Source organism: Zootermopsis nevadensis, unplaced genomic scaffold (genome assembly GCF_977971745.1).
Source record: "Zootermopsis nevadensis isolate Lab colony 2312 unplaced genomic scaffold, Znev_1.0 Znev_ptg000017l, whole genome shotgun sequence".
Lineage (NCBI taxonomy): Eukaryota > Metazoa > Arthropoda > Insecta > Blattodea > Termopsidae > Zootermopsis > Zootermopsis nevadensis.
The window spans coordinates 777162-802185 of NW_028259149.1; the positions used below are offsets into that span (position 1 = coordinate 777162).

The 25024-nt window shown below is 38.7% G+C and overlaps 2 protein-coding genes across 24 annotated transcripts in view; both read right to left on the bottom strand.

The window, feature by feature from the left end:
• Positions 1-1625: 1625 nt before the first annotated feature.
• On the bottom strand, positions 1626-15860 carry LOC147873447 (uncharacterized). 23 transcript variants are annotated; one of them, XM_087350786.1, is made up of 6 exons: positions 14616-14756; positions 14114-14236; positions 11755-11889; positions 10722-10811; positions 8229-8399; positions 1626-4002 (listed from the first exon to the last, which is right to left on the bottom strand). In XM_087350786.1, the coding sequence occupies exons 4-6, from the start codon at positions 10809-10811 to the stop codon at positions 3157-3159; spliced, it is 1107 nt and encodes a 368-aa protein (XP_087206912.1). In that variant the 5' UTR covers positions 11755-11889; positions 14114-14236; positions 14616-14756; the 3' UTR covers positions 1626-3156. The 23 variants fall into 23 exon arrangements, with proteins under 23 accessions (XP_087206912.1, XP_087206894.1, XP_087206911.1 ...); XM_087350768.1 differs by lacking the exon at positions 11755-11889 and adding an exon at positions 12407-12690; XM_087350785.1 differs by having other exon boundaries at positions 14114-14250; positions 14616-14740.
• A 2906-nt stretch (positions 15861-18766) lies between these two features.
• The window catches only part of LOC110840013 (uncharacterized), a 32111-nt gene continuing 25853 nt past the window's right edge, over positions 18767-25024 (bottom strand). The window contains exon 9 of the mRNA XM_087350745.1: positions 18767-21143. Within this exon, the coding sequence (XP_087206871.1) occupies positions 20298-21143 (846 nt within the window). The 3' untranslated portion in view covers positions 18767-20297. The remainder of the gene's footprint in view (positions 21144-25024) is intronic.

Here is a 25024-nt window from a genome sequence, read left to right on the forward strand (position 1 = left end):
GTCTCTGACGGACTCTCTACACGATACGGTCTCTGTTGCATAGCCCGTGTTCGGCAGGGACCGAATGAGGTAGACTTACTCCGGCAGAGACCGCATGCGGAGAATTTTGAATTTTTTTTCTTCAAATTATTCCAAATTTCCGAAAAATCATAAAACGCTGGAAATTGTCTAAAAAGGCAAAAACAAAAAAGTTGAAGATTTTCAATTTTTTTTTAAATTCTCCCCAACCTTATCGTGCTGGAACCTGTCTCTGAGAGACCTAGTATGACAGACCGATTAGGGCGGAGACCGCGTGCAGTGTATTTTGCTTTTCTTTTCCAAATTTCACAAAATTTTCGAAAAATGGAAAAAATGCTGGAAATTCTCTATGAAGCGCACGAAACCAAAAACTTACAATTTTTAAAAAAAATTGAAATTTTAAAATTTATTGAGTTCTGTGCGCTTTTTAGACAATTTCCAGCATTTTTTCCATTTTTCGAAGATATTTAATTTTATTTTCAAAACTCTCACCACCTACTCATTTTCTATACACAACAGCCGATTCACAGCACTGCCAAGTATAAGCTGCAATTGGCTTCAAAAGTCTCAAAGGACAAAGTGAACGTCTCCAGGCTCACCAGTAGCGTCGTTTCTTATTTGAGACTGCTATCCCACGTAAAACATCAACCCTACCCTTGCCTTCCTGGGAAGCGGAGTTACATGCTCGCCGACCTAAATCCCCGCCCACTATCAAATTACCCAAAATTCCCTTCCGCACTTACTAGAAAGAGTCGAAGCAGCAACCGTACGAGCGCCTGGCACGTCACTGGGATTAGCCAGTGACCTCAACTAAACAAACTCCGCGGCGAAGAGTGTGGAAGGACGGTTGCAAGAAAGACAGTTTGTGAGTCATGACTTGAAGCATCCAGTCACACGCGGAGAACCTGCTATCCGAAATGAGAATTAACCGCGACTTTTCTCAGACTTAGTAATTCTGCTCCGTACCGGTGGAGGTTCCAGAAACCGGCCACACTGAGGTTTCCCATGGCAAATGCTGTGACTGTAAGCCGAATTTAAGTAAGCCACGACCACTTCCTTCCACACCATACCCAATTCATTACTCGCTCACCAACACGTCGTTCGGCACTCATCAACCGAGCCACTAGCAGCAGCGTCGTTAAATAAACAGCACACACAAAGGACCGTGAAGTAAACAAAAGAACGGCCTTAAGTGTATCCTGAGAGGTCTGTAGTAAATGTGCACCTCAATCTGGAAGTCGCGATTTGAATCCGCAGGTTTCCTGCGTGGAATTAAAATTTCGCTGGTTTACAGTCCAGGGCCCACCACGGCCTTTCCCACTGTCGCAATGCCTCAAACTCGCCGTTGCTCTAGTAGAAGAAAAAGAACAAATTAAAGCGAGCCATAAAAAGAAGGCTCATAACCATGTTCACCAATGGACCACATCCTGAGCCACATGAATCCACACTCAAACCTCCCACCCTGCTTCATTAAGATCCATCTACATCTTTCAGGTTTCCTAAAAACTTTGTTGTAACAGCACAAACCAAATACAGAAATAACAGACGAACAGGTCTTACATTCCAGCATGGAATACTTTTAGAACAGGTTCTTTGTGATTCTGAACTGGTCTTAGCATTCATTTATTGAAAGTGCAACTGAGTTACTCTAGATGTTACATCACTCCTACAAAGATACAAACACAGCAAATAACACATTGTATGTATAATCAAACACAAAGTTTATCAACTTCCTTATGTACCTATTTTCTGCTGCGTACTTAACTATTTACGCTGCCAACAACAGCAAACAACGTCATATTTCAGGCTCCCAGAGTAGCAAGTATTAGACGACCATCTTCGTGAATGTAACGTCATGTAGTCTGGAAGAAAACTGCAAGAGTTTCAGATTACTTTGCTGCCTCCATCTTCAGGGCAGAGGCAGCTATCAACGACAAACTTCTACAAGACCACATGGCATAACATCCCAGAAGACAATCATCTTCAACAACAAAATATTGCTTGATTTCAGCTGTCAGATAACTCGAGTTCCTCTACAGAGGATATGGACCCAAAATGACATACTGTAAATAAAAATCAGCTTAACTCTGACCTCTGAATGTACAACTACATGCTTTATGTACTGTCTGGAGTATGAAGAAATGTCTGTTACATAAACAATTAATCTTCCGATGGGCATTCTTTAAAAATACATAACAATACAAAATTCCCAGTCTTATTTTTGGCCAAGGCCCTGGGTAAAATTACGCACTTACATTTTACTCATAAACTAATAAGTCTATTGTGTTTACCATTAAAGATTACACAGCAAGTAATTTTATCAAGATTAACAACATATTATGCACAGAGGAGCTAAACAGAAAACAGAGGAATATAACTCAATAAAAGAAGCACTGTCCTATTAATAACAAAGTAAAAACCAGTGGCGGCTCGTGAGTCCGAGCAGTGGTAGTGCTGCGCACAGCAGAAAAATCAGAATAGTTTTTCAACACATAACAACATAAATAAATTTACATCAGGAGAAAACCTATACGTGCTCAATGATGTTTTGACTATTCCTAAGTTTGGAAGAGGATGGCCATAATTTTTTACATCGCTTTTTTCAGTCAAAGACAATTTAGAAAAAGTAATTTGCTGTAAATAAGATGCACTTCCTTTGCTCATTATCATTATCAGAGCAAAAAATAGTCAGCACACAGAATTATTCAACACTCATTAACAATAACCACGAAACCAGTCTAAACCACGCGGTAACGGGCAAGCGTGTTTACTGTAAGCCGGCTGAGGGGACTGCAGCTCTGATTCGTACTGGAACAGTGAACTACCCTCACTCCACCTCACAACTTTGGACCGGCCAGCCGCGCTGAAATCCTTGCAGCCGGATGATAGCCCCGTTCTGCTTCGCACTCCTCGCCCGCGGACTTATTGTCAGTTCAGCCGATTAGCAGATAATGACAACGTAAGGGGCAATATTAAAAAAATGATACAGAGGAAACAAAGTGTTACAAATTATAAACACAAAAATTAATTTTTTCAATTTTTGAAAAATTATAAGGGGTGTTGGAGCTCCATGTTACATGCTCTAATGTTTCTTCAGACGACTCCACTGACGGAATGATCTGTCACACACATCACTGGTTATGACTGTAATAAAAGGTGTGTCTTCAGACTACTTTTCTGAGTGAATGATTTATTACACAAGTCACAGGTAAATGGACGCTCTCCACTGTGTATGACTTGATGGTGTTTCAGCTGAGTCTTCCGAGTGAATGATTTATTACACACGTCACAGGTATATTGACGCTCTCCACTGTGTATGACTTGATGTTCTTTCAGATGACACTTACGAGCAAATGATTTATTACACACGTCACAGGTAAATGGACGCTCTCCACTGTGTATGACTTGATGTTCTTTCAGCTGAGTCTTCTGAGTGAATGATTTATTACACAAGTCACAGGTATATTGACGCTCTCCACTGTGTATGACTTGATGTTCTTTCAGATGACACTTACGAGCAAATGATTTATTACACACGTCACAGGTAAATGGACGCTCTCCACTGTGTATGACTTGATGTTGTTTCAGATTAGTCTTCTGAGTAAATGATTTATTACACATGTCACAGGTATATCGACGCTCTCCACTGTGTATGACTTGATGTCGTTCCAGATTATTCTTCCGAGTGAATGACTTACTACACACGTCACAGGTAAATGGACGCTCTCCACTGTGTATGACTTGATGGTGTTTCAGCTGACTCTTCTGGGTGAATGATTTATTACACATATCATACAAAAATGGCCGCTCACCACTATGTACACGTTCATGTATCTTCAAATCATGAGGGAATGGATATTCTCCACTATGTGTGAGCTGATGTCTCTTTAGAGCACTTGGAGAAGAGAATGTTTTACTGCATACATCACAGGAATTGGGATGTCCCCCACCATGCTTAACTTCATGTTCTTTCTGAGGACTCTGCTGAAGAAAAGAGATGAGAATTATGATAAACTTATCATAAAAAAGAAGAAGAATGAGTTTCAAAGCAACATGATAGGTTTTTCTACCAAATCCCATTACCTCACCCAAAGTTAGTGGAGGGCATGCAAGAATTTGAAGTCCACATTGCAGTTTACAACGGTTAATTCACTGAGGTATGTGACATAATCTGGAGCCCCTGACCTCAAACTTCAGCCCCCAATTTAACATCATACTCAAACAATCAATGCCAAGTCACTCAGTTATCTTGGTACTTACTCTGTACCAAGTTGGATCTGAATTCCATAGTGAACACATCTTTTTACACAGTGGGACAGCTACATGTAAATTTGTTGGTTCAATCACTTGTTGGCTACTTACAGCAAGAGATTAAATATTTTGAAGCCCCTGAATTCAACCCATGGTCTTCCATCGCATAATGTGTTCTATCTTTGAATGGTAGGTCACTGTATTAAAAGGTAAGCACACAAACTTGGCAAATACGAGGCGCGTCCCAAAAGTAAGTTTCCCTGGGGCCGTTTACAGAAACAAAACACAATTTCATGGAAATATTTATTGCAACAGATACAGCAAGTGTCCAGCTATTTTTCAACATATTCGCCACCGGAATTGAGACATTTGTCATACCGTGGGACCAACTTTTGAATACCAGTGTCGTAGAAGTCTGCCGCCTGGGATTGGAACCACTGTGTGACAACCATCTCCGCCTCTCTGTCATTCTCAAAACACTGACGCTGACCGGACAGGAATTTCTTGAGGTGTAGGAAAAGATGGAAATCACTGGGAGCGAGGTCCGGGCTGTAGGGTAAATGATTAAACACCTCCCAGCTGAACTCCTGCAGGAGACTTGCTGTCCGTCGAGCCGTGTGCGGCCTAGCGTTATCACTGACCGCACTTCACAGTCGGCGGGAGCTGGAATAAGAACCTCCATCTTCAACAGCTGCAACGATGCTACTGTGAGAACGCGGGAAGTACCGTTAGTGCATGCGCCATGCTACGTCATTGCTCTATCACGTATGCACAGTCGCTTCGCTCAATATAAGGTTTGCTAGCTGTGGGACGAGTGGGAAACTTACTTTTGGGACGCGCCTCGTATAATACTCTAGATGCAGTGGGATAGGAAGATGTACAATTACTAGTTCATTTAGTTCCTTGATAATTGTAACAAAAAGTTGGGTTTCTGGTCAGGCCTGAACTCGGACACATATCAAATGGACTCCTTAATGACAGCACGGTACTTAAGAGGTTCAAAAAATAATCTCTAATGCACAGAATAGAAGAAAATCATGTATGCCAACTATCCCTGGATTCTCAACCTATATCATAACATACAAACTCAAGTTCTTTGTATCCAGCCAGACTTCTTATTAGAAAACCTATAGCAAAATGATTGGGCTTTCTGTAACAGGCAAGCAAGAGTTAACCAATCAGAGTCAAAGTATCAAGAAGTGGGGATATATGAAGTCATGATTTGCTAACGAGAACATAAATTCAAAAAATAACCTAAATAAATAAACCTGATCTTTAGGTTTCTCTATTTGTCAAGAAGAATTCCAGCACAACTTCATGCCTTAATAAGTAACAGAAAACAAATAAAATTATCTGTTCAGACGAAGTGATGTACAGTCTACAGTAATAATGACTGTTCCAATATACTACTTTCCAAACTTTATAGTTGAACTACCAAGATGACCACTTCTTAAAAGTTTTAATTTTTATAAAAACATATTTCCACCAATTTCATGTTCAAAACATTTAGAAGAAACTGTAAGTCTTTTCTTTATCGGTCATTTCTTGGAAGAACGGTCTATGTATAAAATTTACATAACGTGTCAATTTATCCGCACACTGCAGAAGCACTTACAGAAAACATTCGACAATTCATTTCGGCAATATCCCAAGAAGAGCTCCATCGAGTATTTTGAAACATGCTAACGTGGTGTGAAGCTTGCTTGCTTGCAAGCACAAGGAAGTCACTTAGAACATCTTTTGTGATTTAAGGTAAGAACAATTAATGTAATAACATGTCTTAGTGACGAGAAATATTCGTAGTTCACTGTTACTAGCGGCACTGTAACTGATTCGCGGGTCACCCACCAGAGGAACACGCACAACACCCGACCACATCAACAGAGCACCGGCCGACCACGCAATGCAAGCACGACCGCAGCCTCATAAATTGTAGACCCGGTACATGTACATCTATCCTAAATAAGATCTACTGTGAGTACAATCTGGTAATTCAGCATACCATATCCTTACTTCAGAAGGAAGGGGTAGAGATTGAGTATACTGCGAAAACAAACACAGTGGTCTGAATCTATCTGTAGAATAATTATCAGGATCTACAAATGTCTGAAGATCGTCTGTGATACCTTTCATAAGTTAGACACAATTTCTATTTTTCATTTGGATGGACAGACACACACGAGGACAAATGACACTTTAATGGACATATATCCTGTTCATCCTCAATAACTTGATTTGTTATTGGAATAGGATGTTCCTCAATTTTTATGTCTGATACATCCTTCGCTTTTACTCTGATGACCTCATTTCCATCCCGAGACATATCACTGTCTGAAAGAGGTTCATCTTTCACCGAACCCATACAGTTCTGTAAAACCACCATACACATATACAATTATTGTGTTGCAGAAATGTTGTTTTTATAAAACACTTACTGAAAAACAGCATGCCTGTATGGATACATTTGTACATACATACAAACAGATAAGAACATAAATAAAGTTTCTCAAAGCACCTAGTATGAAGATGGTTGTCTTCTGCGTAATCTGACAGAAGTTTACTGATGTTTCAGAGGTGCTTGCTGCCTCTGTCATCAGAGCAATGACACCTTCACCTTGATGAAGTTATATCATTCTAATTTATAAATTAATTTAGTAACAATGAGATTGTCCCACACCGTAGCCGCGCGGTCTGAGGCTTCATGCTTCGGACCGGCGATACAGAATGCTTGCTGGTTCGAGTCTCGGGAGAGAAGAAATTTTCTCATGATCTATCAACCAGTGTATGGGACCGGTGCCAACCCAGCATCGTAAGGAAATTGGGGAGCTACAATGAGTAGCGTATTCCAGTCAGGATAGCTAGCAATGGCTGGGGGTTCGTCGTGCTGGCCACACATCACCCTATATCTATTTCGATGATCCTTCGCTTCTGCTTAGGCATGTGAACATGAGGCCAGCAGTCAACCTAGTCGGCTTTGGCTCTCTGGAGCTGTTACACCACGGATTTAATTTTAATTTAACAATGAGATTGTATGAATGGTAGATTCATCCTCAACAATATTTAATTTTAATGAATATTATTTTACGTACACACAAAAATAATATTCTTTGAGATGTTACTATACATAGAAAACAACAGAATTTGTAGGGACAATTTTATATATAACTAGCTAGATGGCTTATGGAACCTTAAGGTTCATCATTGAAGTAACCATGCTCCATGACTTGGTCAAAAAAATCCAGTCTCCTTCAACTCCTATCTCCCATAGATCCCGCCTGAGATTATCCTCCCATCTACGTCTAGGTCTCCCCAGCGGTCTCTTACCCTCAGGCTTCCCAACCAATACCCGGTGAACACCTCTTGTCCCATCCATGTCCGCTACGTGCCCCACCCATCTCATTCTTCTTGACTTAATCACCCTGATAATACTGAGGTAGTAATACAAATTTTTTAACTCATTAGTATGCAATTTTCTCCATACCCCATCGTCTTCCCTACTAGGCCCAAATATCCGGCTCAATACCCTATTCTAAAACATCTGCAATCTATGTTCCTCCCTCCACACTGCATTAAGGTTAAAGGAAGAAGGAAAGAAAGGGGGGAAAAGACAGCTGGAGAAAACCTTCAAACATTCACAGACCCACAAAAATGAGCATAGAATTCAATGGGAAGAAATAGCATCAAAACAAGGCTTACTGGAAAGTCTGGACAAACTATCAAAGTGTTGTGTTGCAACATCTGTTTAAAACACTTATTGTATTTCACAATATTTAATATCACACATCTTAAGATAAATATAACACAAAACAGAAGCTACATTCGACAAACAGTAAGCAAAAATACAATTCCTTTGCACTAGTTTGCAACGGACACTTCAAGATCTATCAGCAGAGCAGATTTGCTTCATGTGGACAGACAAATGGAGAAGCAATGTATCTAACAATGCTCACACAACTCACCTCATGCTCCGCCTTTATTACTGGAGATGTTATCAAGAGAGGATCCTCCTCCTCTTTCACACCTCCGCCATCCTCAACTTTGATATTGGTGACTTGATTGTCATCATAAGAAGACTTGAGACACGTTCCACTATAAGAATCAGGTACAACTTTCTGTAAATTGATGGAGTCCTGTAAAATAACCATACTCATTATGAGTCTTGACTGTGCTCTCTCACTGCATGAAATGGAATAATTATCAATGCAATTGGACTGAATCAAATTAATAGCAGCTGCAGAACTTCATTAAAGGACACTGAAGATGGTGGAGTTTATTTAAAATTGCTGATTTTCTTGACATGGTCCATCATTTGATATTTTAAAACACGATCAGTGCGTTCTGAGAACTACATCTGCTCTCCTCCCATACAAGGGACTAATCCCAAGGGACTAATACAACTTTTCTATGGGAACCAACAGAATAGGCATTTTCACTTTAAGACAGCAGCAGATCCAGTTCTCAAAATATAGCGGTTTTGTTTTAGAAAATCAAACTGTGGACAAAGTCCTGAACAACAACAAAATTCAATCATAGTAGCTGTTTGATAAAGATTTTCTTCCTTAAACTATCAAAACCATTATTATGAAAAGGATTTTTCTAACACAAATATCACTGTAATAGTATACTCTCCACGTAATATGAAACCAAAGACATCAACATTAGTTTACTTGGCATGTTCATGCCAAAGCAGTGGTAATGCCTGAACTGATTATGGCTTGGTTTATGTAATCAGAAGGTAAAGCACATATTAAATGGTCACTAAACATTGTGTTACAGGGTTTATTCGATAGTTACATGTACACACTAGTAATAAAGTACACACAATAATGAAATTACATTTTGTATGTTTTGGACAGAAATGCTGAGCAGAGCATCACATTAACATTCCTCCCTCCTTGCCCACTTTATATATGAAGTCAAGTTAACTTCTTAAATATTTGAATTATTATTATTATTATTATTATTTATTTGACTGCAAATGGGTTTTTACCCGGTGGCAGTGGTCCTACAATAAGACACAACAACACATAAGACAACAAAAACAATAAGAAACAACAGAACAGTGAGACAGAACAAAACAATAAGACACAAAAAACATAAGACAACAAAAATAATAACAACAGAACAATGAAACAGAACAAAACAATAACACAAAAAACATAAGACAACACAAACAATAACAATAATAAACAACAGAACAATGAGACACAACAAAACAGTAAGACAAAAAGACATAAGACACAACAAAAAACATAAGGCACAACAAGAACAATGAGACACAACAAAGCAATGAGACACAACACTACAGTAAGACAAAAAGACATGACACAACAAAAACAATGAGACACAAAAAACATAAGGCACAACAAGAACAATAAGACACAACAAAACAACACACCACACTCAAAATAAAACAACTCATAATATTACAAAACCATATAACCTAAAGTACATAACTTAAAAATTAATACCAACTAGACATAAGTCAGTAACAGTAATGAATCACACGTTTCATCAGGACCTTCTCTTCACTTCACTACACTTATGAAGCCTTCCCATCCTCACCCCAATTTACCCCCCTTCACTGCACCCACCCATCTATTCCCTTTACTTCACCTCATTTATCACTTTCCTAACCTTCTTCCTAAACGTACTTGGTTTACAGGAGAGAGTCCCTAAAACCTCAGCAGGTAGCTGGTTCCAGAGTTGGATGGTCCTATTTACAAAGGAATATTTTCCGATATCTGTTCTTTGTTTTCTGCTCCTAACTTTCCGAATATGATCGACTCTGCTCAGGTAGTATGGCCTTTGCAATCTGTCACCTATAGCTTTCCATGTCACCTATAGCTTAATTAAATATGTGCCAAACCAATAGAGTAAAGGATAATATTTGGGTATACTGAAACAAATTCAAAAACAAGGCAGAATATGCTATGACACAAATTATTCCTTAATTAAAAGTCTCCATGGCTGCAAATTTATCTCCTTATCAAAGTTTATTATTACACACTCAATTTTAGCTTTCCATATGGAAAGAGTTAATAATGCCAAACAGAAATGACAACACTGTTCTACTATATGAGTACAATTTGCATCAACTTACAAAAGAAATAAAAGATAATCTTAAAACATTCATAGTTCCTGTGAATTGTATAAGAAATTCAATCGCAGGCAGTATTTTCAATACAAAGCCCACAAATTATACAAGATTTTCTAAAATATTTCTCAGTTAGGGCAATATTTAATTTCATATGTTTTAAAATTATGCAACACAAAATTAAAATGGTATTTCACAAAACTAAGCAATAAAATTCAGTCCTCTGGCACCATTTTCAAAGGACACTTCAAAATCCAATCACCTGAATAGAATTGCTTCATGTGGAGATGGACAAGAGACACACAATACGTAATCCTAAATATTTCTTAAAAGTGCATAAAAATGTGAAACTCACTTCATGTTCAGGCTTTATTAATGGAAGTTCTCCTAGAGGATCCTCCTCTTCATGTGTATCTGCAAAATCCTCAAGTTTTATATTCATCATCTGCGAAAGAAGACGTTACACAAGTCTCATTCTATGAACCAGGTACAACTTTAGGTAAAATTAAGTTATGCAAAACCTCCATACCTGATGCCAATCATGACCACGTTTTGTCCACTTACAATTTCAATGTAAAACGTAATCATAACACAATCAGACAGGATAGAGCAAGGATCGATAACCTTTTTGGGTGACAGGTAACTTGGAGGAGCTGATAATTACAGTAAGCATAATAAAATAGCATCTATATATATCTGGACTGAAACAATTAGATTACAACTGTTAACTCATATCCTGTACCAACACCCTCAAGAAGAACTAAAAACATTAAACATTTAAAATGGAATTATTTATTTCTTTACTGAACTAAGCCTGCTGAACAGACTAGTCCCCAGGCAGTCAAGACATTAGCCGCATATACGGAGCCCACAGGTTTACAGAGTGAGTTCAAAGAGCCTGCCACTGGTTGCTAACCTTAGCCACAAGGATCCAGTCCTTGTGCTCATCAACGTATTTCTTTAAGAACTATTTTAATATTATCCTCCAATCTATGTCTTGATACCCCAAGGGGTCTCTTCAATTCAGGTTTTGTAACTGAATACTTGTATGCATTTCTAATGTTTACAATCCCTATTCATCCTCCTTGACGTGAAAACAATAATAATTAACATTTGATGTAGACAAATGATTACAAGTTCCTCATTAAGCAGTCTTCTCCAGTCCCCATTATTTCCTTCACTGTTCCAACTATTGCGCTCTATAATCAACAGTCAAAAAGCATCAATGAATTTTCTTCCCCTAACCCTTTATAGCTGAAGTCGTCTAAATATTATTGAATAATTCAGTCAATACCTGCCTCAAAGAAAAAAGCACAAATTCGCATTACAAAGATCAATTAGTTAACACGTACTGGAAGCCATCTGTAATAAGAAGGCAGCGGCGGTACCTTGTTTAACTTCAGTGTCTTGTTCAAGCGCTGGAAATGCCCAAAAATCACATGGAGCAAGATCTGAACTGTAGGGTGGGTGTTCTACAGGTGGTCCATCGATGTCTGGTATCGCCTCCTTCGCCACATGCACGGCTGTGGAGTCAGTATTAAAAAATCTGACCCTGGCTCCTTCATAAAACCTCAATATTTATTAATAATGGAAAACCTACTAAAATGGTACATGGTACCACAAAAGGTTTCATCACCACCATGTGGATCATCAGACTACTTTTTAGACTTATAACCTATATACGTCTGATAGTTATTGCAGAAATCGGTTGATTAATAGACAGTTTGTATTCTTAAGGTGCCTGGAGCCAATGTTACAAAGTATTATTAACAGACCATGTGCCTCAATGTGTCGTTGAATCTCACTAAGCTTGAGGATGCTGGCGGCTCACTCGGTAGCGAAAGTGTTCTTAAGAGTTTATAAAGAGGTAGGAGTCGGTACATTTTTACCAACTCCGCAGCCCTGGCCACATGTGCAATATGTGGTCATGCATTGTCTTGAAGCAGACACCACCTTTACGTTGTGAATTCCGGTCACTTCTTTCTGAATTATGTTCCCCAAATGAATTTTAAGTGTATTTGCATAGTAAACACCACTCACACATAGCTTCTGAGGTAGGCAGTGGTGAAGAATAATGCCCTTTGAGTCAGAAAACAATATCAGCATCACTTTTCCAGATGATGGTGCTTCGTCTCCCACTTTGATCGCCTTCAACCACCCTTTTGTATCCATCTTTAAAATGGTTCAACCACTGAAACATTCTAGCTCGGCTCATTCTTTCTGTAACACCTTTAACGTCTCTTCACCACTTTTTCCGAGCTTCACACACAATTCTATTGCACATCTCTGCCTTAAATCATATGAAATGCCATTCTGTTCCACCACTGCAAAACAGGTATTTTCTACAAGAGCTTTCACAGACACACACGATTTGGAAAATGACAATATTTGTATTAATAGCTAAACAAAACAGAACAAGTGCCATCTCGATGAAGGCAACTGAAGATGAGCAGTGTTGCCAATACGATTATATTTCAAACTCCCCTTGTACCTAGGACATACAGCATGACAATATGCCATGATACACAACGCAGTACACTTCCCCACAATAGATGACATATGAAACCCACAACACCAACTGTAAGTGTTAATGCACAACATAATTCTTACAGAGATTTAAATATATATGAATTATTTTTTACATATATCTTTGCAGATCTCATTTACTCCACAGACATCTATTATCACAGAAGATTGTATCAACGGAACACACAGCAAGAAGCAAGATCACAAAATGCAGTAAACATATCTACTTAGGAGGAACCATACCAACCCGACAACATACGAGCATCCAGCCTTAACATGAAGACACAACAAAGCCACGGATGTTTGGAGTTCAGAGGACACTAACAGTGACAGACATGTAATAAGAAAATGGAATTGGAAATATATTTTTCCTTACACTAACTGTTGCGTGTAACCTTTTTAACTACTTTTAGCAAGTCACAGTGGCGTAGTAGTAATTCAGTGTATATAGGGACATATATTATAACCCAATAACACAATAAACAAACTACCACTTCAATACCATTACAGTGTACATTACCAAATAGTTTGTGAGAACAGACACGTTTACTTTAGCTTGTGCTGTTAAAGTAACGAAAGAAAAAATAAAATGGACAGGGTTGTAATTTATGAAAAATACTTCACACCATAATATAAGATTCTGTTCAAACAGGTTTATCATAAGAATTGTAAGTGGAAACATAATATGAATATCAATCTAAAAAAGATGTAAAACAAATTAAATGGAAAATGGAAAGAAATTCGTAGTTGTAAAAATATCCAGATAAACACAATTATTACTATTGTTAACGTCTCTCTCACACACATACACATGCATGAGTGTGTTCGTGCATGCACTCATGCTTTCAAACAAGATACAAATATGAACAAGAGCATTATATTTAATTTGTAACATCTTAGACTGTTTAGTATTTATTTACATTTACTGGGCCACAGTTCTTCTACAAGCCTGAAAAAGGAGTCTATGTTACTTTGTATTACAAATTAAAATAATGAATATATATACATATGTACACTACCCAATTCAGACTGCAATTTTCTATTATTCTTACAGGTCTGGAGCACTACAGGAGCAAATCAGAGTTAGGTTATAAAGGTACAGCAATGTTCTCTCTTTATAACTGTTCCACAGCTAATAATAACTCATATTGTAAAAACAAACAAACACAAGCATGTGTAGAAATGGGCAGAAAAAAAAACTCATCTGAAAGCAATGCTTACCTCAGTTTCATCTTCCTTTATGGAAAGTGCTGATTGTACATTAACCTCATCAGTTACCATGGCAATGCAATCTTTTTCACTTACAACATCATCATTTTCCATTTTGATTATATCCATCTTCTGCTGTTAAATTAAACCTAAATTATAAAATTGTGTTAGATATCTCAAAAATTGAGGGAAATAGTTGTACTCTGAATAATGCATGCCTGACATAACAGCTAAATATAAAAAAATAAATAAAAGTAATTTACATGCACACACTGTGTGCTACGCACGATATTCAATGCTGATTTTAATCACAGTACACATTGAAAGATATATATGAAGTGAAGGGCGCACACAATGAACTTCACTCAGGTATCCTCTTAATCTACATATCTCAAGAACCTAACAATATTGTGTAAACGCTACAAAGTATAAATCAAATAAAACGGAATTTAATGAAACTCTGATCCAATTTTCCACAAATATGCGTCCCCACAAAGCAGTCAAAATCACTCACCACTCTGAAGGTTAACCGAACTCGCATATGATGCACATGGAAACAATCGAAATTCAGCTGCCCAATAAATCGACTGTTGATCCGACTTAGAAATATTTTCAACATTTAAGAAGTCCAGTATGTGAAATGGATTAAAAAAAGAAAGGAAACGTCTAGTCAGTCAATTCACAGAATATTTCGAAAGACGATATAATGCTACATGGCCAACATTTGTAATTAATAGTTTATAATATCTTCAGACAAACCACATCTTTCCTATTTATATTACTCGAACTATCTCGATCTGTTGCCAACATACGGAAAGATGAAATTTAAACACAAGATCTTGAAAGTAATATGAGAGACGTCTCATTCTTTCCTATGAAACAGTCGAATGCATTAAATGATTTACGAAGTACACTTATTACAACTATTTTCATTGAACATCACGTCTGAGTAGTTATCATTTCTGCTTCGTATTCCGGAGATCCCAATTTCAAAACTAGGCCCAAGGACTGGCTGACAAGCTAATCAAGGAATATAGAGAAACGGAATTTTATTTAAAAATTAGCACACAAACAATAAGTTTACACTATAAATGACACTAGTGACCTCAAGTGTTCATCATCAGTGACAAGAAAGAAATCAAATCATATAATGATGATCAATATAGATTCATAAGTGAGCCTCACAGACAGTCTGAATAAACACACACTTTAAAGCTTATTGGAAAACTACCACCTGCTTCAACAGGCAGTAACTTTTCATTTTCTTTTTATGGGTTTTGGAATTTTTTAGCTGTCCAAAGCAAATATTTCCTTAACCACTCGACGTGATTAACCAGTTGAACCTTGTTATGGTAAAGTGTTGTGCTGTCTTTGAATTATGGATTGACTTATAAAATGTTATTTACATGACCTTGGCTTCAAAGTCAAGGGGGTGGGGTTATTTGATAAAATTATAAATTTTAATCCAGTATTTCTTTTGCCAATATTGTACTGCATTCATCAATCCTTGATTTTTACCAGCAAACTGATTCTTACACAGCTCACCTCTGTGCATGGTGCTAGACCCCGCACCAGTTGACAGCTATTCGAGCCAACAGATCTATAAGGCCTTGTGCACAGGTTATTGAAGCACCTGCCACTGACTGAACAAATTTGTAGATTCCTTCAACCAGAGGAAACTCGTATGCTGCAAGAGGAACACTCAATTATTTGCATTTTTTGTTCAAAGCTTGAGGAGGTCACATTCTTCCACCACTTTGTCTATACATTTCATTTCAAAATGTTGGTGTTCTGGGTTAATACTAAAAACAAATATACCATTAATTAAACACAGCATACATAACTTCTATTTCACATCTAACATCTTTCCTTGCAAAGAGAAACATTCTTGATTTTTAATTTTTCCCCTCATTTCCTGTTACCATGTGCCCCACCAGCAGCTAATGACTGCAATGTCTTTTATGATCTCAAGATTTAACAGTGACAAAGTATAATGAATTCTTCCCAGGCTGCCTGCTGTGTCAGGCGGTTGGATAGAGAAAACACCAAAGTTTTAAGAACCAACTTTGTCCTCAGAGTACAGAAATTCATTACCCTGAGGATGAGCACTGCTCCAGCTGTGTACATCATGGCTGATGGCAATTCTAGAAGTTTCATGAGATGAGTTTGTGTGACAATATGGACAATTATGATGGAGAGACAGAAGCTTTTTGTAATGTTTCCAAATGCAAAAATAGCGCAATGGAATTCAGCGATGTTATGGAGGGATCAGAAAAAGTTGACGAGGGAAGTGGAAGATACATCTCGTTCGGAACAGCCAAAACTTTGAAGATAGAAGGAGGTCACTGAAGCCATGGGCAAGGGGACACTGATCGGGCTACTGTTAACAGGTAAGCGCTGAGACGATGACTCCTATAGTAGGGGTAGATAATGAAATCTTCAAAATTTACCCAACCAAATTGTTGAAAAGTTAAAAGTGAACTAGCCTGAGTCAGGAATGTAATGTTTGAACAAATGTAAAATTTCTGTAGTACTTAGTGTTAGAAATAAATGGTGTATAGCCTTAGGGAACAAGTTGTAGCCTCAAGGAAGAAATATCATATCTGCTGAGTACGTTTAAGCTGACTACAGCATCCTCGTGAACTTGACTTGCTCCATTCAAAGGCACGCTACCAACATTTGTAGGACTAAATCTATCCATAAATCACACCATTACAGAGAGAATGAGCAGAGATCGACTGAAGCAGAGTCGTAGTTAGGCATAAAAGGGTGAGGGCGGGGACCGCGTGCAGAGATTTTGAAAAACATTTCGAAATTTTCGGAAAATGGAAAAATGCTGGAAATTGCCTAAAATGCGCACAAAATCAAAAAACTTCGAAATATTTGAAAACATTTTGAAGTTGAAATTTTTCAGTTTTGTGAGTTTTTTAGGCAATTTCCAGCAATTTCCTTTTTTTGAATATATCGAAAAATTTAATTTTTTTTTCAAACTCCTCCCAAACCGCATAGTGCCGGAACCTGTCTCTGTCGTACCCCTTCTCTGACAAACTCGGTCTCTGACGGACTCTCTACACGATACGGTCTCTGTTGCATAGCCCGTGTTCGGCAGGGACCGAATGAGGTAGACTTACTCCGGCAGAGACCGCATGCGGAGAATTTTGAATTTTTTTTCTTCAAATTATTCCAAATTTCCGAAAAATCATAAAACGCTGGAAATTGTCTAAAAAGGCAAAAACAAAAAAGTTGAAGATTTTCAATTTTTTTTTAAATTCTCCCCAACCTTATCGTGCTGGAACCTGTCTCTGAGAGACCTAGTATGACAGACCGATTAGGGCGGAGACCGCGTGCAGTGTATTTTGCTTTTCTTTTCCAAATTTCACAAAATTTTCGAAAAATGGAAAAAATGCTGGAAATTCTCTATGAAGCGCACGAAACCAAAAACTTACAATTTTTAAAAAAAATTGAAATTTTAAAATTTATTGAGTTCTGTGCGCTTTTTAGACAATTTCCAGCATTTTTTCCATTTTTCGAAGATATTTAATTTTATTTTCAAAACTCTCACCACCTACTCATTTTCTATACACAACAGCCGATTCACAGCACTGCCAAGTATAAGCTGCAATTGGCTTCAAAAGTCTCAAAGGACAAAGTGAACGTCTCCAGGCTCACCAGTAGCGTCGTTTCTTATTTGAGACTGCTATCCCACGTAAAACATCAACCCTACCCTTGCCTTCCTGGGAAGCGGAGTTACATGCTCGCCGACCTAAATCCCCGCCCACTATCAAATTACCCAAAATTCCCTTCCGCACTTACTAGAAAGAGTCGAAGCAGCAACCGTACGAGCGCCTGGCACGTCACTGGGATTAGCCAGTGACCTCAACTAAACAAACTCCGCGGCGAAGAGTGTGGAAGGACGGTTGCAAGAAAGACAGTTTGTGAGTCATGACTTGAAGCATCCAGTCACACGCGGAGAACCTGCTATCCGAAATGAGAATTAACCGCGACTTTTCTCAGACTTAGTAATTCTGCTCCGTACCGGTGGAGGTTCCAGAAACCGGCCACACTGAGGTTTCCCATGGCAAATGCTGTGACTGTAAGCCGAATTTAAGTAAGCCACGACCACTTCCTTCCACACCATACCCAATTCATTACTCGCTCACCAACACGTCGTTCGGCACTCATCAACCGAGCCACTAGCAGCAGCGTCGTTAAATAAACAGCACACACAAAGGACCGTGAAGTAAACAAAAGAACGGCCTTAAGTGTATCCTGAGAGGTCTGTAGTAAATGTGCACCTCAATCTGGAAGTCGCGATTTGAATCCGCAGGTTTCCTGCGTGGAATTAAAATTTCGCTGGTTTACAGTCCAGGGCCCACCACGGCCTTTCCCACTGTCGCAATGCCTCAAACTCGCCGTTGCTCTAGTAGAAGAAAAAGAACAAATTAAAGCGAGCCATAAAAAGAAGGCTCATAACCATGTTCACCAATGGACCACATGAATCCACACTCAAACCTCCCACCCTGCTTCATTACGATCCATCTACATCTTTCAGGTTTCCTAAAAACATTGTTGTAACAGCACAAACCAAATACAGAAATAACAGACGAACAGGTCTTACATTCCAGCATGGAATACTTTTAGAACAGGTTCTTTGTGATTCTGAACTGGTCTTAGCATTCATTTATTGAAAGTGCAACTGAGTTACTCTAGATGTTACATCACTCCTACAAAGATACAAACACAGCAAATAACACATTGTATGTATAATCAAACACAAAGTTTATCAACTTCCTTATGTACCTATTTTCTGCTGCGTACTTAACTATTTACGCTGCCAACAACAGCAAACAACGTCATATTTCAGGCTCCCAGAGTAGCAAGTATTAGACGACCATCTTCGTGAATGTAACGTCATGTAGTCTGGAAGAAAACTGCAAGAGTTTCAGATTACTTTGCTGCCTCCATCTTCAGGGCAGAGGCAGCTATCAACGACAAACTTCTACAAGACCACATGGCATAACATCCCAGAAGACAATCATCTTCAACAACAAAATATTGCTTGATTTCAGCTGTCAGATAACTCGAGTTCCTCTACAGAGGATATGGACCCAAAATGACATACTGTAAATAAAAATCAGCTTAACTCTGACCTCTGAATGTACAACTACATGCTTTATGTACTGTCTGGAGTATGAAGAAATGTCTGTTACATAAACAATTAATCTTCCGATGGGCATTCTTTAAAAATACATAACAATACAAAATTCCCAGTCTTATTTTTGGCCAAGGCCCTGGGTAAAATTACGCACTTACATTTTACTCATAAACTAATAAGTCTATTGTGTTTACCATTAAAGATTACACAGCAAGTAATTTTATCAAGATTAACAACATATTATGCACAGAGGAGCTAAACAGAAAACAGAGGAATATAACTCAATAAAAGAAGCACTGTCCTATTAATAACAAAGTAAAAACCAGTGGCGGCTCGTGAGTCCGAGCAGTGGTAGTGCTGCGCACAGCAGAAAAATCAGAATAGTTTTTCAACACATAACAACATAAATAAATTTACATCAGGAGAAAACCTATACGTGCTCAATGATGTTTTGACTATTCCTAAGTTTGGAAGAGGATGGCCATAATTTTTTACATCGCTTTTTTCAGTCAAAGACAATTTAGAAAAAGTAATTTGCTGTAAATAAGATGCACTTCCTTTGCTCATTATCATTATCAGAGCAAAAAATAGTCAGCACACAGAATTATTCAACACTCATTAACAATAACCACGAAACCAGTCTAAACCACGCGGTAACGGGCAAGCGTGTTTACTGTAAGCCGGCTGAGGGGACTGCAGCTCTGATTCGTACTGGAACAGTGAACTACCCTCACTCCACCTCACAACTTTGGACCGGCCAGCCGCGCTGAAATCCTTGCAGCCGGATGATAGCCCCGTTCTGCTTCGCACTCCTCGCCCGCGGACTTATTGTCAGTTCAGCCGATTAGCAGATAATGACAACGTAAGGGGCAATATTAAAAAAATGATACAGAGGAAACAAAGTGTTACAAATTATAAACACAAAAATTAATTTTTTCAATTTTTGAAAAATTATAAGGGGTGTTGGAGCTCCATGTTACATGCTCTAATGTTTCTTCAGACGACTCCACTGACGGAATGATCTGTCACACACATCACTGGTTATGACTGTAATAAAAGGTGTGTCTTCAGACTACTTTTCTGAGTGAATGATTTATTACACAAGTCACAGGTAAATGGACGCTCTCCACTGTGTATGACTTGATGGTGTTTCAGCTGAGTCTTCCGAGTGAATGATTTATTACACACGTCACAGGTATATTGACGCTCTCCACTGTGTATGACTTGATGTTCTTTCAGATGACACTTACGAGCAAATGATTTATTACACACGTCACAGGTAAATGGACGCTCTCCACTGTGTATGACTTGATGTTCTTTCAGCTGAGTCTTCTGAGTGAATGATTTATTACACAAGTCACAGGTATATTGACGCTCTCCACTGTGTATGACTTGATGTTCTTTCAGATGACACTTACGAGCAAATGATTTATTACACACGTCACAGGTAAATGGACGCTCTCCACTGTGTATGACTTGATGTTTTTTCAGATTAGTCTTCTGAGTAAATGATTTATTACACATGTCACAGGTATATCGACGCTCTCCACTGTGTATGACTTGATGTCGTTCCAGATTATTCTTCCGAGTGAATGACTTACTACACACGTCACAGGTAAATGGACGCTCTCCACTGTGTATGACTTGATGGTGTTTCAGCTGACTCTTCTGGGTGAATGATTTATTACACATATCATACAAAAATGGCCGCTCACCACTATGTACACGTTCATGTATCTTCAAATCATGAGGGAATGGATATTCTCCACTATGTGTGAGCTGATGTCTCTTTAGAGCACTTGGAGAAGAGAATGTTTTACTGCATACATCACAGGAATTGGGATGTCCCCCACCATGCTTAACTTCATGTTCTTTCTGAGGACTCTGCTGAAGAAAAGAGATGAGAATTATGATAAACTTATCATAAAAAAGAAGAAGAATGAGTTTCAAAGCAACATGATAGGTTTTTCTACCAAATCCCATTACCTCACCCAAAGTTAGTGGAGGGCATGCAAGAATTTGAAGTCCACATTGCAGTTTACAACGGTTAATTCACTGAGGTATGTGACATAATCTGGAGCCCCTGACCTCAAACTTCAGCCCCCAATTTAACATCATACTCAAACAATCAATGCCAAGTCACTCAGTTATCTTGGTACTTACTCTGTACCAAGTTGGATCTGAATTCCATAGTGAACACATCTTTTTACACAGTGGGACAGCTACATGTAAATTTGTTGGTTCAATCACTTGTTGGCTACTTACAGCAAGAGATTAAATATTTTGAAGCCCCTGAATTCAACCCATGGTCTTCCATCGCATAATGTGTTCTATCTTTGAATGGTAGGTCACTGTATTAAAAGGTAAGCACACAAACTTGGCAAATACGAGGCGCGTCCCAAAAGTAAGTTTCCCTGGGGCCGTTTACAGAAACAAAACACAATTTCATGGAAATATTTATTGCAACAGATACAGCAAGTGTCCAGCTATTTTTCAACATATTCGCCACCGGAATTGAGACATTTGTCATACCGTGGGACCAACTTTTGAATACCAGTGTCGTAGAAGTCTGCCGCCTGGGATTGGAACCACTGTGTGACAACCATCTCCGCCTCTCTGTCATTCTCAAAACACTGACGCTGACCGGACAGGAATTTCTTGAGGTGTAGGAAAAGATGGAAATCACTGGGAGCGAGGTCCGGGCTGTAGGGTAAATGATTAAACACCTCCCAGCTGAACTCCTGCAGGAGACTTGCTGTCCGTCGAGCCGTGTGCGGCCTAGCGTTATCACTGACCGCACTTCACAGTCGGCGGGAGCTGGAATAAGAACCTCCATCTTCAACAGCTGCAACGATGCTACTGTGAGAACGCGGGAAGTACCGTTAGTGCATGCGCCATGCTACGTCATTGCTCTATCACGTATGCACAGTCGCTTCGCTCAATATAAGGTTTGCTAGCTGTGGGACGAGTGGGAAACTTACTTTTGGGACGCGCCTCGTATAATACTCTAGATGCAGTGGGATAGGAAGATGTACAATTACTAGTTCATTTAGTTCCTTGATAATTGTAACAAAAAGTTGGGTTTCTGGTCAGGCCTGAACTCGGACACATATCAAATGGACTCCTTAATGACAGCACGGTACTTAAGAGGTTCAAAAAATAATCTCTAATGCACAGAATAGAAGAAAATCATGTATGCCAACTATCCCTGGATTCTCAACCTATATCATAACATACAAACTCAAGTTCTTTGTATCCAGCCAGACTTCTTATTAGAAAACCTATAGCAAAATGATTGGGCTTTCTGTAACAGGCAAGCAAGAGTTAACCAATCAGAGTCAAAGTATCAAGAAGTGGGGATATATGAAGTCATGATTTGCTAACGAGAACATAAATTCAAAAAATAACCTAAATAAATAAACCTGATCTTTAGGTTTCTCTATTTGTCAAGAAGAATTCCAGCACAACTTCATGCCTTAATAAGTAACAGAAAACAAATAAAATTATCTGTTCAGACGAAGTGATGTACAGTCTACAGTAATAATGACTGTTCCAATATACTACTTTCCAAACTTTATAGTTGAACTACCAAGATGACCACTTCTTAAAAGTTTTAATTTTTATAAAAACATATTTCCACCAATTTCATGTTCAAAACATTTAGAAGAAACTGTAAGTCTTTTCTTTATCGGTCATTTCTTGGAAGAACGGTCTATGTATAAAATTTACATAACGTGTCAATTTATCCGCACACTGCAGAAGCACTTACAGAAAACATTCGACAATTCATTTCGGCAATATCCCAAGAAGAGCTCCATCGAGTATTTTGAAACATGCTAACGTGGTGTGAAGCTTGCTTGCTTGCAAGCACAAGGAAGTCACTTAGAACATCTTTTGTGATTTAAGGTAAGAACAATTAATGTAATAACATGTCTTAGTGACGAGAAATATTCGTAGTTCACTGTTACTAGCGGCACTGTAACTGATTCGCGGGTCACCCACCAGAGGAACACGCACAACACCCGACCACATCAACAGAGCACCGGCCGACCACGCAATGCAAGCACGACCGCAGCCTCATAAATTGTAGACCCGGTACATGTACATCTATCCTAAATAAGATCTACTGTGAGTACAATCTGGTAATTCAGCATACCATATCCTTACTTCAGAAGGAAGGGGTAGAGACTGAGTATACTGCGAAAACAAACACAGTGGTCTGAATCTATCTGTAGAATAATTATCAGGATCTACAAATGTCTGAAGATCGTCTGTGATACCTTTCATAAGTTAGACACAATTTCTATTTTTCATTTGGATGGACAGACACACACGAGGACAAATGACACTTTAATGGACATATATCCTGTTCATCCTCAATAACTTGATTTGTTATTGGAATAGGATGTTCCTCAATTTTTATGTCTGATACATCCTTCGCTTTTACTCTGATGACCTCATTTCCATCCCGAGACATATCACTGTCTGAAAGAGGTTCATCTTTCACCGAACCCATACAGTTCTGTAAAACCACCATACACATATACAATTATTGTGTTGCAGAAATGTTGTTTTTATAAAACACTTACTGAAAAACAGCATGCCTGTATGGATACATTTGTACATACATACAAACAGATAAGAACATAAATAAAGTTTCTCAAAGCACCTAGTATGAAGATGGTTGTCTTCTGCGTAATCTGACAGAAGTTTACTGATGTTTCAGAGGTGCTTGCTGCCTCTGTCATCAGAGCAATGACACCTTCACCTTGATGAAGTTATATCATTCTAATTTATAAATTAATTTAGTAACAATGAGATTGTCCCACACCGTAGCCGCGCGGTCTGAGGCTTCATGCTTCGGACCGGCGATACAGAATGCTTGCTGGTTCGAGTCTCGGGAGAGAAGAAATTTTCTCATGATCTATCAACCAGTGTATGGGACCGGTGCCAACCCAGCATCGTAAGGAAATTGGGGAGCTACAATGAGTAGCGTATTCCAGTCAGGATAGCTAGCAATGGCTGGGGGTTCGTCGTGCTGGCCACACATCACCCTATATCTATTTCGATGATCCTTCGCTTCTGCTTAGGCATGTGAACATGAGGCCAGCAGTCAACCTAGTCGGCTTTGGCTCTCTGGAGCTGTTACACCACGGATTTAATTTTAATTTAACAATGAGATTGTATGAATGGTAGATTCATCCTCAACAATATTTAATTTTAATGAATATTATTTTACGTACACACAAAAATAATATTCTTTGAGATGTTACTATACATAGAAAACAACAGAATTTGTAGGGACAATTTTATATATAACTAGCTAGATGGCTTATGGAACCTTAAGGTTCATCATTGAAGTAACCATGCTCCATGACTTGGTCAAAAAAATCCAGTCTCCTTCAACTCCTATCTCCCATAGATCCCGCCTGAGATTATCCTCCCATCTACGTCTAGGTCTCCCCAGCGGTCTCTTACCCTCAGGCTTCCCAACCAATACCCGGTGAACACCTCTTGTCCCATCCATGTCCGCTACGTGCCCCACCCATCTCATTCTTCTTGACTTAATCACCCTGATAATACTGAGGTAGTAATACAAATTTTTTAACTCATTAGTATGCAATTTTCTCCATACCCCATCGTCTTCCCTACTAGGCCCAAATATCCGGCTCAATACCCTATTCTAAAACATCTGCAATCTATGTTCCTCCCTCCACACTGCATTAAGGTTAAAGGAAGAAGGAAAGAAAGGGGGGAAAAGACAGCTG